The sequence below is a fragment of the Erinaceus europaeus genome, chromosome 6 (assembly GCF_950295315.1).
Source record: "Erinaceus europaeus chromosome 6, mEriEur2.1, whole genome shotgun sequence".
NCBI lineage: Eukaryota > Metazoa > Chordata > Mammalia > Eulipotyphla > Erinaceidae > Erinaceus > Erinaceus europaeus.
This window is the reverse complement of record NC_080167.1, coordinates 50,257,301-50,272,995: the sequence shown is the minus strand read 5'-3', so window position 1 is coordinate 50,272,995 and position 15,695 is coordinate 50,257,301. Positions and strand designations below refer to the sequence as shown.

Here is a 15,695-nt window from a genome sequence, read left to right as displayed (position 1 = left end):
ACTACCTCTACTTTTGTCTCTCTGTTATTCAGGAGCCACTTTCGATCAAGCATATTTTCATACTCAGTGCAGCTGTCTTTGATTCTCTAGAGCTAGAATTATGGCCATCACTGTGGAGCCAGTTTTCCCCATCTCTGGTTTTTTGGTTTTTTTTTGCTTCATCATATTGCTACATTTGATCATGTTTGCCCCTGCTTACGAATGTCAGCTGAGAAATAACTAGTAGCAAGAGTATTTGGGTAGCAAGAGTATTTGAAACCTCATATAACAGTCAGAGAAAATCTAGCTAAAAGAATGGATTTGCTAATTCAACTAACAGATTAGTAAAATAGAAATGAGAAAACAGTTTCATACTTTAGGTAGAATTTATAGAAATAACCTGGCAGTTTGTTTCAAGGTCTTTAGAGGCATTGATATGTTAGACAGTTCTGAGAATCGAATAGTTTTATGTGTCCCAAAAGGGGAGGGGAGAGAAGCTCTGTTGAGATTCTGAGTTGTAATAGGAAAAGGCTGAACATTTGTCCTGCAACAGTTTAATAAAATGGCCATATAAATGACATAGAGCCTTTGACAGTGATATTTTTAGCAAGAAATTTTCATGTTGCAAAGTGCTTTATTTAAAAGATTAAAATGTTTTTAAATACCTAGAAAGAGAAGAATAAAAAATAGTTACTGAAGCCCAGGAGGTACCTCAGTAGATAAAGCATTGAACTCTGAAGCATGAGGTCCTGAGTTCAGTCCCTAGTATCACATGTGATATTCTGGTTCTCTCTGATTAGTTACTAAATAAACTTAAAAGTAAAATAAAATAATGACATTATCATTTGTCGATATCTTTGGTTATTGGAACTCTGAGAAACATTTTTGTTTCTATTTTTTTTTTTTTTTTTTTTACCAGAGCACTGCTTAGCTCTGGTTTATGATGGTGCAGGGGATTGAACCTGGGACTTTGGAGCCTCAGGCATGAGAGTCTGTTTGCATAACCATTATGCTATCTACCCTCTGCCCTTTTGGTTCTAATTTTTTGCTTACCTTTCTAATTATTAAGGAGACACATTTATTTAAATATAAGAAAATTACCCTTACTGACTAATGCTAATGTTATTATATATATATATATATATATATATATATATATATATATATATATATATATATATTTTTTTTTTTTTTTACCAGAGTACTACTCAGCTCTGGTTTATGGTTGTGCAGGGGATTATACCTGGGACTTTGAACCCTAGGCATGAGTCTCTTTGCATAACTGTTAGGCTGTCTCCCCTGTCTCTGTTTGATGTTTCTAAAAAAACTTAGTCATCCTTTTAAAATATTTGCTTTAGTGGTCTAGGAGGTGGCACAATGGATAAAGCATTGGACTCTCAAGCATGAGGTCCCAAATTCAATCCCCAATAGCACATGTACCAGAGTGATGCTCTGAGTTTTCTCTCATTTCCCTCTCTCTCTCTTCCCCCTCCTATATCATTAATAAATAAATAATATATTTGCAAATTATATTTACTTTATAATGAGTGTGCAGAAGAGAAATAGAGTACTACTCTAGCATATAGATGTTGAAGATTGAACTCAGAACCTCATGCTTGCAAGTCTTAACATTTTATTTACTTTGCCACCCTCCCCCCACCCTGCTGCAAAATTACTCATTTTTTAGCTTTTTAGGCCAAGCCTCTACATTGATAGTTTGATCAATTATCCCACTATAAGTATTTTGACTTTTAAATACTATGCATTTGCAGTTGTGCCAAATGCTTTCTGAATAAAATTAAGTCTGACATAAAAAACAAAATAAAAAAAATTAAAAAAATATTAGGGAGTCGGGCAGTAGAGCAGCGGGTTAAGTGCACGTACCGCAAAGCACAAGGACCAGCATTAGGATCCTAGTTCAAGCCCCCGACTCCCCACCTGCAGGGGCGTCGCTTCACAGGTGTGAAGCAGGTCTGCAGGTGTCTATCTTTCTCTCCCCCTGTCTTCGCCTCCTCTCTCCATTTCTCTCTGTCCTATCCAACAACAATAATAATAATTATAACAACAATAAAAAAAAAACAAGGGCAACAATAGGGAATAAATAAATAAACCTTAAAAAATATTAATAAAAGTTCCCAAGCACTTTTTTCCTTTCATGTTCTAGTAGATTAAGAATCTTATTTTGCTGTGGTCCGGGAGGTGACGCAGTGGATAAGGCATTGAACTCTCAAGCATGAGGTCCTGAGTTCGATCCCCAGCAGCACATGTACCAGAGTGATATCTGGTTCTTTCTCTCTCCTATTATTTCTCATGAATAAGTAAATAAAATCTTAAAATAAAAAACAGTAAAAAAAGACTATTATTCTCTTATGGAAATCAGTGGACAACAGAATAAAGTTATTTAAGTTTCATTGAAGACAGTTTATTTTTTCTTTATTGGGGAATTAATGTTTTACATTTGATAGTAAATATAAAAGTTTATGCATGCATAACATTTCCCAGTTTTCCATATAACCAATACAACCCCCCACTAGGTCCTCTGTCATCCTTTTTTGCACTTGTATTCCCCCCCAACACCCCCTAGAGTCTTTTACTTTGGTCCAATATACGAACTCCAGTTCAAGTTTTACTTGTGTTTTCTCTTCTGATCTCATTTTTCAACTTCTGCCAGAGAGTGAGATCATCCTATATTCATCTTTCTGTTTCTGACTTATTTCACTTAACATGAATTTTTCAAGGTCCATCCAAGAGTAAGAAAGAGAGGGAGAGATTGAGATAATTGACTTTGGATACCTTGATTTGAAAATTCTGTAATTTCATCACATTAGTTTGTGTCCTTAACCTCAGTAATACTTAGCCACAATCACATATGAATTGTGTTACGTGTTTTGAAACTTAGATACCTTTTGATTTTAGAGAGTCAACAGATGAGACTGGAAGATATTAAGAATAAGCCTTATAGGGGGCTAGGCAGTAGCGCAGTGGGTTAAGCGCACATGCACGAAACGCAAGGACCTGCTTAAGGATCCCGATTTGAGTCCCCAGCTCCCTACGTACAGGGGAGTTGCCTCACAGGCAGTGAAGCAGTTCTGCCGGTGTCTATCTTTCTCTTCCTCTCTCTGTCTTCCCCTCCTCTCCATTTTTCTCTGTCCTATCCAACAACAGTGACATCAATAACAATAGTAACCACAACAATGATAAAAAAAAAAAAGGGGCAATAAAAGGGGAAAAAATATTCTCCAGGAGCAGTAGTGGATTCGTGGGGCAGGCACCAAGCCCCAGCAATAACCCTGGAGGGAAAAAAAAAAAAAGAATAAGCCTTATAATAATTTTGAAGAACCTTCAAGTCTTTTGTTTTTAAACAGGGAATAGAGGTTAGAGAGATACCGCCATTGGTGACACTACAGACTTACTGTACACATCAAAATTACTCATAAGTGTAAAGAAACATGTATATATATTTCCATTTTATCTTCCCTAAAGAACCAACTTCAGAATGTCAGTTTTTCAAATACTTTTAAATTCTTACACTTATTTTTTATTTTGTTTTGTGTGTGCATGCATGTTGACCCCTCTGCCTTATGCATGTAATATCACTAATTGGGAGAGGTTGAGAGGTGAGAAAAAAAGATAGAAACAAAGAGAGAAGTAACACTACAGCACTGCTCCACCATCCATGGAGCTCCCCTGGTGCTTTCCATGAGGTCCGAATGTAATCCCTAGGCTTGAATCCGGGACCTCGTGCCTGGTAAGGCTCATGCTTTACTTGTTGGACATTATTGGACCCTGTTTAAACAACTAAAAAAAAACTTTTTTTAATACTTAATTTATTATTCATTGGACAGAAGCAAAGAGAAAGTGAGAGGGGTGGGGAAGAGAGTGAGTCAGAGACAACTGTGGCCCTGCTTCACCACTTATGAAGCTTCCCCCTGCAGGTGAGGACTTAGGGCTTGAACCCCAGTCCTTTTGAATTGTGTGCATGTGCACTCAACCAGGTGAGCCACAACCTGGCCCCCAACAATTTTTTTTTTTAACAGTAAGAGGTGCATACCCTCAGTGTTGAAACAAGGGCAACAAAAGGGAAAATAAATAAATATAAAAAAATTTTTAAAGAAATATAAAATTTAAAGTTAAAAAGGGAGAAAGCCCCATAATTGCATGGCTTAAAGCAAATATAGTTATTATTTTGTTATATTTATCTTTTTTCTATAGTTTTTATGGTGAATTTACATTGTATGGCCAATTTCTTTTTTTTTTGGATTTTTTTTTAATTGGGGAATTAATGTTTTACATTCAACAGTCAGTACAATAGTTTCTACATGCATAACATTCCCCAGTTTCCCATATAACAATACAACCCCTACTAGGTCCTCTGAATCCTTCTTGGACCTGTATTCTCCCCACCTACCCACCCCAGAGTCTTTTACTTTGCTGCGATATGCCAATTCCATTTCAGGTTCTACTTGTGTTTTCTTTTCTGATCTTGTTTTTCTTTTTTTTTAAATTTATTTCTTTATTGGGGAATTAATGTCTTATATTCAACAGTAAATACAATAGTTTGTACATGCATAACATTCCCCAGTTTCCCATTTAACAATACAACCCCCACTATGTCATTTATCATCCTTCATGGACCTGTATTCTCCCCACCCACCCACCCACCCCAGAGTCTTTTACTTTGGTGCAATATGCCAGTTCCATTTCAGGTTCTACTTGTGTTTTCTTTTCTGATCTTGTTTTTCAACTTCTGCCTGAGAGTGAGATCATCCCATATTCATCCTTCTATTTCTGACTTATTTCACTCAATATGATTTTTTAAAAAAATTTTTTAAATTTATTTTCCTTTTTGTTGCCCTTGTCTTTTTGTTGTTGTTGTAGTTATTATTGTTGTTGTTATAGATGTCATCTTTGTTGGATAGGACAGAGAGAAATGGAAAGAGGAGGGAAAGAGGGGGAGGAGAGAAAGATAGACACCTGCAGACCTGCTTCACCGCCTGTGAAGCGACTCCCCTGCAGGAGGGGAACCGGGAGGCTCGAACCGGGATCCTTATTCAGGTCCTTGTGCTTTGTGCCATGTGCGCTTAACCCGCTGTGCCACCGCCTGACTCCCTCAATATGATTTTTTCAAGATCCATCCAAGATCTGCTGAAAACGGTGAAGTCACCATTTTTTACAGCTGAGTAGTATTCCATTGTGTATATATACCACAACTTGCTCAGCCACTCATCTGTTGTTGGACACCTGGGTTGCTTCCAGGTTTTGGCTATTACAAATTGTGCTGCCAAGAACATATGTGTACACAGATCTTTTTGGAGGGATGTGTTGGGTTCCTTAGGATATATCCCCAGGAGAGGAATTGCAGGGTCATAGGGTAGGTCCATTTCTAGCCTTCAGAGAGTTCTCCAGACTGTTCTCCACAGACGTTGGACCAATTGACATTCCCACCAGCAGTGCAGGAGGGTTCCTTTGACCCTTCACCCTCTCCAGCATTTGCTGCTGTTACCTTTTCTGATGTATGACATTCTCACAGGAGTGAAGTGATATCTCATTGTTGTCTTGATTTGCATTTCTCTGACAGTCAGAGACTTGGAGCATTTTTTCATGTGTTTCTCGGCCTTTTGGATCTCTTCTGTGGTGAATACTCTGTTCATGTCCTCCCCCCATTTTTGGATGGGGTTATTTGTTATCTTGTTGTTGAGTCTAGCAAGCTCTTTATATATGTTGGTTATTAAACTCTTGTCTGATGTATGGCATGTAAAGATCTCCCATTCTGTGAGGGGTCTCTTGGTTTGGGTAGTGGTTTCTTTTGCTGTGAAGAAGCTTTTTAATTTGATGTAGTCCCATAGGTTTATACTTGCCTTAGTCTTCTTTGTAATTGGATTCATTTCATTGAAGATGTCTTTAAAATTTATGCAGAAAAGAGTTCTGCCAATATTTTCCTCTAAGTATTTGATAGTTTGTGGTCTAACATCCAAGTCCTTAATCCACTTGGAATTTACTTTTGTATTTGGTGAAATACAGTGGTTCAGTTTCATTCTTCTGCATGTTTCAACCCATTGTTTCCAACACCATTTGTTGAAGAGACTCTGCTTTCCCCATGTAATAGTCTGGGCCCCTTTGTCAAAGATTAGATGTCCATAGGTATGGGGCCTCATTTCTGGGCTCTCAATTCTATTCCACTGGTCAGTGTGTCTGTTCATGTTCCAGTACCAAGCAGTTTTGATGACAATGGCCCTATAATACAGTTTGAGAGCTGGGAGTGTGATGCCTCCGGTTCTGTTCTTTTTTCTCAAGATTGTTTTGGCAATTCTGGGTCTTTTCTGGTTCCAGATAAACATTTGTAGCATTTTTTCTATTTTCCAAAAAAATGTGCTTGGGATCTTGATGGGGATAGCATTAAATTTGTAGATGGCTCTGGGTAATATATTCATTTTGATGATGTTAATTCTTCCAACCCATGAACATGGAATATCTTTCCACTTCTTTGTGTCTTTTTCAATTTCTTTGAGTAGTGACTCATAATTTTCAGTATATAAGTCTTTCACTTCTTTGGTTAGGTTTACTCCTAGATATTTTATTGTTTTTGTTGCTATAGTAAAAGGAACTGATTTCTGGATTTCAATTTCTTCTAACTTAGTGTTTGCATAGAGGAATGCCATTGACTTTTGAATGTTAATTTTATAGCCTGACACTTTACTGTATTACCTGATGATTTCCAAAAGCTTCTTGCTGGATTCCTTAGGTTTTTCTATGTATACTATCATGTCATCTGCAAATAAGGAGAGTTTGACTTCTTCTCTTCCAATCTGTATGCCTTTAATTCCTTGCTCCTGCCGGATTGCTATGGCAAGAACTTCCAACACTATGTTGAATAGTAATGGTGATAGTGGGCAGCCCTGTCCTGTACCTGATCTGAGTGGAAATGCTTCCAGCTTTTCACCATTGAGTATGATGTTGGCTGTAGGTTTGCTATATATAGACTCCACTATCTTCAGGAATTTTCCATCTATTCCCATTTTTTGTAGTGTTTTGATCATAAAGGGATGTTGTATTTTGTCAAAGGCTTTCTCTGCATCTATTGATATGACCATGTGGTTTTTGGTCTTGCTTTTGTTGATGTGGTGGATCACATTGATTGATTTACGTATATTAAACCAACCTTGCATGCCTGGGATAAACCCCACCTGGTCATGATGAACAGTCTTTTTGATATACTGCTGTATCCGGTTGGGTAGAATTTTGTTCAATATTTTCGCATCTATGTTCATCAGAGATATTGGTCTGTAGTTTTCTTTTTTGGTTGTGTCCCTGTCTGCTTTTGGTATCAGGGTGATGTTGGCTTCATAGAAGCTGGCAGGGAGTATTCCAGTGTCTTCAATCTTCTGGAAGACTTTTAAAAGTAGAGGTATTAGTTCTTCTTTGAAGGTTTTGTAGAATTCATTTGTAAAACCATCTGGTCCAGGACTTTTATTTTTGGGTAGATTTTTGATAACTGTTTCAATTTCATTAGCTGTGATGGGCCTGTTCATGTTATCCACTTCCTCTTTAGTTAGTTTTGGAAGTTGGTAGATATCTAGGAAATTGTCCATTTCTTCCAGGTTCTCTAGCTTGGTGGCATATAGTTGTTCATAGAAGCCTCGCATGGTATGTTGAATTTCTGTGGTGTCTGTTATTCAGGGGATTGTTGTGATGTCATTTAAAACATTTAAGTATCTTATTGTGCAATCAGGGAGTCTGGAGGTAGCGCAGCGGGTTAAGCGCACATGGTGCAAAGCACAAGAACCCGTGTAAGGATCCCAGTTCAAGCTGGGATCCTTAAAGCTGGTCCTGCTTTTTGCGCCACGTGCGCTTAACCCACTGTGCTACTGCCTGACTCCCAGCTTTCCTATTCTTTATCCCTCTGGGAGCATGGACCAAGGGACATTATGGGGTGCAGAAGGTGGAAGGTTTGGCTTCTGTAATTGCTTCCCTGCTGAACATGGATGTTGACAGGTTGATCCATACTCCCAGCCGGTTACTCTCTTTCCCTTGTGGGGTGGAGCTCTGGAGAAGTGGGGTTCCAGAACACATTGGTGGCGTTGTCTGCCCAGGGAAGTCTGGTTGGCATCACGGTAGCAACTGAAACATGGTGGCTGAAAGAAAAGTTAACATATAAAGCCCAACAAATTGTTGACTAATCATGAGCCTAAAAGCTGGAATAGTGCAGATGAAGATTTAGGGGTCTCTACAAAACCAGATTAATTTATTAATGAGAGGAGTGGAGGGTAGAGAAAATACCAGAGCATTGTTCTGAAACATGGAATTCTGGGGATTGAACTCTGGCCTCTTATTTACTGTGGTGCTTGTGCTTTATCCTCTGTTCCTCTTCACAAGCCCAGCAGCATTTCTTTGTTTTTACCTGCTCAGCCCTAGCTTGTGTTGGTGATGAAGTTTAAACCTGGGACTTCGGGCATGAAATCCTTTTTGCATAGTAATTATACTATCTCCCCTGCCCACAGCAGCATTTCTTAAAGGATATCCCTTATAATATTAATTTAATAGGATGTTAGCTATAAGTTGCCAGAAAAGCCATGATGTATTTTTCTTTGCAAAAATGTGTCATGACTTTTCTGACAACCCAGTAATAGCATTTTATAATGGTTTTATGTTTCCAGATAAAATTGAGAAACACTGAATTAAGCTAAACAGGTTTCTTTATTTGAGTGTCTTACTTCTGATGAAAATGCATTGTTTCCCTTAAACTAGTTGGCCATGGAGTTGTTTTGCAAGCAGATCTTGGTACTTCAGTTCCACAAGACTTTTTGTCTTAACTTTAAAATTGTTTGAAGATAACAAGTAATTAGATGAAAATAAATTGAAAATACTTGGGCATTATTAAAACAATACGTTATATCCACAGTTTTTAAATTGTTAATTATCTAATCCATGTTTTTAATCTTTTAATTTGTAGGTACGAAAAAAGGACCAGATCAATATTGAAACAAAGAATAAAACTGTTCGCTTTATTGGGGAACTGACTAAGTTTAAGATGTTCACAAAAAATGATACACTGCATTGCTTAAAGGTTAGTGCTGAATTTTTGCTTAAGAAAAAACTGGATAATATATAGTCATTGAAAAGTGTTTCATTAACTGAAGACAAAGAAGATAGGCACAGTTGGTGTTTATAGAATTGAACAATGCACTTAAAACTCAGTTTAGTTGACATCTTAACAGTAGCAATAGAATTCACAGGTTTTTTTTTTAATGCACATGGATTGTCTACTGAAATCAGCCATATAAGGTCTAAGTAAATTAGAGAATAATTGAAATTATGTTTATTGTTTTCTGTCCACAATGAACTTAAAAGTAGAAATCATTTAATAACTAATCATAATTTGCAATGTAGTTGCAGCATAGATATGTGATAATTATCAATGTGATAAGTCTATCACATTGATTTAATCATTACTAACAATAATGATTTTCTTTTTTAAATTGAAGTCCTTGATCTACTATTGGGTATAGAATAGATCTCATGAATTCAAATACATTTGGAGAACCTGATTTAAATAGGTTTCCTTATTGCTTGATTTCTTAGAGCAGTTAACATCGTAATCTTCATTTGTAAACATTTAAGGAGTTAAGTTTCCTATATCTTGGAGCACCTCATTTTTTTAATTGAAAGACTGGAATGAGTAGTTTAAAAATATTAGTATATTTCTTTGTGCTAGTTTTTTTTTTTAAAAAAATTTTTAATATTTATTTATTTTCTCTTTTTGTTGCCCTTGTTGTTTTTCATTGTTGTTGTTGATATCGTCGTTGTTGGATAGGACAGAGAGAAATGGAGAGAGGAGGGGAAGATAGAGGGGGAGAGAAAGATAGACACCTGCAGACCTGCTTCACCGCCTGTGAATCGACTTCCCTGCTGGTGGGGATTCCAGGGGCTCGAACCAGGATCCTTGGGCCGTTCCTTGCGCTTTGCGCCACGTGCGCTTAACCCGCTGCACTTCCACCCGACTCCCTTTTGTGCTAATTTTTAAAAATATAAATACTGGGAAGAAGTTCACTGAGTAGTGTAAGTGCCTTGCTATGTATGCAGCCCACACTTGATGCCCAGAACCACAAGGGAGGATGCTTTGGTATCTTTCCCTCTCTATGTCTCTGTCTCAATAAAAATGCAGCCTAGATGTGGTGAAATTACATACCCATAAGATCCCTGTCTTGGCAATAGACAAACAAATGTGACACAGAAATTCTACTTCTAGGCATCCATTTAAAGAAAATAGACAGAAGTAGACAGCATAATGGTTATGCAAAAGACTCTCATGCCTGAGGGTCTATAATCCCACATTCACTCCCCCACACCACCCCCTAAACCAGAGTTTAGCAGTACTCTGGTAAATAATGCAAAATATAAGGGAGAAAGGACGAAAGAGAGAGAGAAAGAGAGAAAGAAAGAAAGAAAGAAAGAAAGAAAGAAAATAGCATTTTATGTTTAGATTTATCTATAGATGTTTACATTGTTTGAATAGTAAGAAATTCTTGACAGTTTGGCATCTCTAATAAGTAGGAATCAATGAAGTTTTATTACAGTTCATATTATACATTACTGTGTACTTTTAAAATTATGCCATAGAGAGATAAAGCCATAAAAAAAAAAAAAAAAAAAAAAGCTCCTATAGGGACCTAGGAGGTGGCACAGTGAAGAAAGAAAAAAGCATTGGACTCTCAAGTATGAGGTCTTGGCTTTAACCTCTGGCATCCTAAGTGCCAAGAGTGCAGCCATGCTTGTCTGTCTTTCCCTCTGACTTAATAAATAAATCTTTATGGCCAGAGAGGTAGCATAGTGATGGTAAAAAGACTTTTTTGTGCCTAACTAGACATGGTTCCAGGTTCAGTCCCTGCAGCACAGTAAGCCAGAGAAGAGCAATGCTGTGGTTTAAAAAAAAAAAAAAATGCTGCTCTTAAGCCAGAACTTTAAATGCTGCTATTAAGCCAAAGTTATTAAGTAAGTCTTAATCTCTTTTGGCTTGCAAAACATATATAGGAAAACATTGAGAGGATAAATACTAAAATGTTCTATTTGTGAATTTTGCACACAGCCTTGTATAATCAGAATTTTAACAAATGTTGGGGTGGTGGTGGTAGTGCACCGGGTTAAGCACACATAGTATGAAGCACAAGGACTTGTGCAAGGATCCGGATTCAAACCCCCGGCTCCCCACTTGAATGGGAGGGTAGCCTCACATTTGGTGAAGCAGGTCTGCAGGTGTTGTCTATCTTTTCCCCTCTTTATCTCCCCCTCCTCTCTTAATTTCTCTCTGTCCTATCTAATGAAAAATTGGAAAAAATGGACACAGGAGCCGTGGATTTGTAGTGCAGGCAGTGAACCCCAGCGATAACCCTGGAAGCAAAAGAAAAAAAAAATTAAATGTCATTTAAACCAAAGCAAAGCATAGGAAAAAGAAAGAAAAATGGCAATGAGAAAATTTCAGCCGTGTGTGTGTGGTATGTTTTTAAATACATAGCATTTAATAATATAGAAAAGGCTTTAGTATTAACTGTCTTTTAAATTTTATTTATTTATTTGTTTATTTATTTATTTATTTTACTTGATAGACCAGAGAGAAATTGAGGGAGGAGGAAGAGATAGATAAAGAAAGTCATCTGCGGTCCTACTTCACCTCTCATAAAGTTTCCTGCTGCAGGTGGGGTCCAGGAACTTGAACCTGGCTCCTTGTGCATTGTTGTACACTGCCCAGTGCTTAATAATTAGTTTCTATATATCTTTCTGAAAGGAAAGAAATTTTAATTAAAAAATTAAATATATTGACATTCTTAGAATTATTTTGACTAGACACAAAAAAAGATGCCCACATGGTTATGCAAGAGATTTTCATGCCTGAGGCTTGGAAGTCCCAGGTTTGATCCCCAGTACCACCAATAAGCTGAAACTTAGCCATGCTGTGGTTAAAACTGTAACAAAATGATAACCAGCAGTATAACTTGTTGAAGTGAAATAGACTAGTTTTTGGTTTTCACTCTTGACATTTAAAAGTTGATGCAATATTAGATGCACAATTTTTCCGTAATAAGATTGAGGTATCTAATAGTTTATTATTATTATTATTATTATTACTATTACAGATGCTACTGTCAGACTTTTCTCATCATCATATTGAAATGGCATGTACCCTATTGGAAACATGTGGAAGATTTCTTTTCAGATCTCCAGAATCACACCTAAGGACCAGTGTACTTTTGGTAAGAGCTTTAGGGTCTTGATTTATTTCAGGAATTAAAACATTTTCCCCTGAACTAAACTATCTCATACTTGTAAGCTGCCATTCATGAAGAACTGTAGGAAGTTTTTTTTCACTTGGTGACTAACAGATTCACAGTACTGCAAAGGGGACTTAATTTTAATCCAAAATAGCTTTTGACAGACTATAGAAATGAAAGAATTCTTTTTTTTTTTTGGATGGGATACAGAGTTTTCAATGTGGGAATTGTGTGAAGTTGTACCCCTCTTATCCTATGGTTTAGTCAATATTTTCTTTTTATAAATAAAAATTTTTACAAAAACTAGATTATCTGATTTGCACTGCTGACTTTTTTTTATTGCCACCAATTAAAATTTTAATTAAAAAAATATCTTAGAGCAGCGAAGATTTGGTGGCAACAACTACAAAAAAAGGATTAGGTGTACTGTCTGCTAGTCAGTAGTTGTCAATTGGCATCCAGTGGGTTGGGACCATCGCTGGACAAAACACTGCAGTGTGGAGAACAGTCTCCCGCAACAGAGAATTAACTGTCCAGGTAGTACAGTGCTAAAGTTAAGTCAGAATTGTGTGAAGCTTCCCTCTGCAATTGCAGGCTGGGGGTCTTGAACCCTGGTCCTTGCATATGGTAATGTGTGTGCTCAAGCAAGTATACAATCACCTACCTCTGTTTTTTCATTTTCTAGTCCTTCATCCTGAAATCTTAACAATGAGAATAATGGAGAGGTTTACTTAGTAGTGGAAAGAAAAATCTTAGAATGAAAATGTTTTCCTTAATTGGACATTAATTTTAGGAACAAATGATGAGGAAGAAACAAGCAATGCATCTTGATGCAAGATATGTCACCATGGTGGAGAATGCATATTACTATTGCAACCCTCCTCCAGCTGAAAAAACAGTGAAAAAGAAACGTCCTCCTCTCCAGGAATATGTCCGCAAACTTTTATACAAGGATCTTTCCAAGGTGACCACTGAAAAGGTAAATAATGTAAATTAACAAAATCATAGAATAGTAGTCAACTTGAAATCTGTGGTTGTATTAATTGAAGCACTATTCAATCAAGTGAGTTCCTTTTCATTTTAATAATAATGGTGTTAGGAAAAGAACATTCTTTCTAGTTCATGCACTAAATTCTTTTGGGTCAGGAACACATTTTGGTTTTTATTTTTTATTTTTATTTATTTATTTTAATTTAATTTATTTCCACTTTTGTTTCCCTTGATTTTTTCATTGTTATTATCGATGTCATTGTTAGATAGGACAGAGAGAAATGGAGAGAGGAGGGGAAGACAGAGGGGGAGAGAAAGATAGACACCCGAAGGTCTATCACCGCCTGTGAAGCGACTTCACCACCTGTGAAGCGACTCTCCTGCAGGTGGGGGAGCCAGGGCTCAGACCGGATACTTAAGCCGGTCCTTGCGGCTCTGCGCCACATGCGCTTAACCCGCTGTGCTACCGCCCAACTCCCTATTTATTTGTTGATTTTTTTAAAGAATTTATTCATGAGAGAGAGGAGAGAGATAGAACCAGACATCACTCTGGCACATATGCTGCTGGGGATTGAACTCAGAACCTCATGGTTGAGAATTCAGTGCTTTATACACTGAGCCACCTCCCAGACCGCTACATTTAGGTTTTTATACATCAGTTCATTTACATGTTGTTTCAGTGGTCCCCCAAAGTATAGGAAAAAAATGTAAGAATTTGTCACACAGGATGTAACTGCAGTGGATAAAGTGTTGGACTCTAAAGCATGAGGTCTTGAGGTTCATTCCCAACATAATATGCCAGAGTGAAGTTCTGGTTTAAATCTTGAAGGGGTATGGGAGTGGGAGAAAGAGAAAAGAACTTTAAATATTCACAGTAAATTCACAGTTCAGAGAGGTAGGGTCTCACACATTGAGATGTGTGTTGTACTGCTAGTCATCTCCCTGACTCTTGATTTTTTTTTTTTTTAATAGCAAATGACCATCTGGGTAAGAACACCCTTGAGGATAAAAGACATGAACTATATGTTACTATACATGGGTGGGGTTGAAGTTAATGAAAAATGATAATGTAACTTGGAAAACTGAAAGCCATTTTTAGAGAGAAGTGGTACAGTAAGTCCTCACTGTGGTAGTTTCTTGGGAACTATAACTTTAAACAAAATAGCATGTGTTGAAACACATTGTGCCAGAAGCTAATTGATATAAAGAAGAGTTAAATTCCAGTGACCTACAAGAGAATATACTCTGTAAGCTTGATTGAAGTTTGACTCTGGGAGATCTGAGGGCAGTAGGGGACAGTCTAGAAAAAGTGTGAATAAATCTTGCTTTCTTTTTGGAAGTTTCTCCTACTTCCAAAATGAAGAGGCTAATAGAGATTTGGGTTTTTAAAATTTTTTTAAGATTTATTTTCCCTTTTGTTGTCCTTATTGTTTTATTGCTGTAGTTATTGTTGTTGTAGTTGGATAGGACAGAGAGAGATGGGGAAGACAGAGAGGGGGAGAGAAAGATAGACACCTGCAGACCTGCTTCACCGCTTGTGAAGCAACTCCCCTGCAGAGGGGGAGCCGGGGGCTCGAACCAGGATCCTCACGCGGGTTCTTGAGCTTTGCGCCACGTGTGGTTAACCTGCTGCACTACTGTCAGGCTCCCGCTAATAGAGATTTCTGAGTATCCATTTCAAAATGAACTGCCTTAATTATAAAATATCTGTTATCTAAGTATTGGCTACATTGTACTACTATGTGTTTATCTTAGTAATGTAAACAATATTTCTTCTTTTAGGTTTTGAGACAGATGCGAAAACTGCCCTGGCAGGACCAAGAAGTGAAAGACTATGTTATTTGTTGTATGATAAATATCTGGAATGTGAAATATAATAGTATTCATTGTGTAGCCAACCTCTTAGCAGGACTGGTGCTTTATCAAGAAGATGTTGGAATTCATGTTGTGGATGGAGTTTTAGAAGATATTCGATTAGGAATGGAGGTAACTGAGTTTTCACAAACTTGGCGTTTGTATATAATTTTAGCAAACTTCAAAATCTTATTGAAAAGTAATAATCTGAAAAGCCCCTTCAACATTATGCTGTTTACTATTGATTTAATAGTTGGTGGTTTCTTAATAAACTCAGTTGAGGGAGTTGGGTGGTGGCGCAGCGGGTTAAGCACACGTGGTGCAAAGCGCAAGGAACAGCGGAAGCCCCCGGCTCCCCACCTGCAGGGGAGTTGCTTCACAAGCGGTGAAGTAAGTCTGCAGGTGTCTGTCTTTCTCTCCCCCTCTCTGTCTTCCCCTCCTCTCTCCATTTTTCTCTGTCCTATCCAACAACGATGACATCAATAACAATAATAACTACAACAATATAAAAACAACAACAAGGGCAACGAAAGGGAATAAATAAGTAAATAAATAAACCCAGTTGTGTCACATTTCCTGGTCTTCAGCTTGTGGAATATTATTTGCTCT

The 15,695-nt window shown here is 37.4% G+C and overlaps 1 protein-coding gene across 2 annotated transcripts in view; it reads left to right on the top strand.

Annotated features, from left to right (window-relative positions):
• Nucleotides 1-15,695, top strand: part of UPF2 (UPF2 regulator of nonsense mediated mRNA decay) — a 202,412-nt gene that overhangs the window by 51,053 nt on the left and 135,664 nt on the right. For both annotated transcript variants that reach the window (XR_009550246.1, XM_007524619.2), the window contains exons 10-13: nucleotides 8,930-9,043; nucleotides 12,108-12,224; nucleotides 13,036-13,221; nucleotides 15,015-15,218. Coding sequence is in view for 1 of the 2 variants with exons in the window: in XM_007524619.2 (XP_007524681.1) it covers nucleotides 8,930-9,043; nucleotides 12,108-12,224; nucleotides 13,036-13,221; nucleotides 15,015-15,218 (621 nt within the window). In the remaining variant the exon portion in view is untranslated. The remainder of the gene's footprint in view (nucleotides 1-8,929; nucleotides 9,044-12,107; nucleotides 12,225-13,035; nucleotides 13,222-15,014; nucleotides 15,219-15,695) is intronic.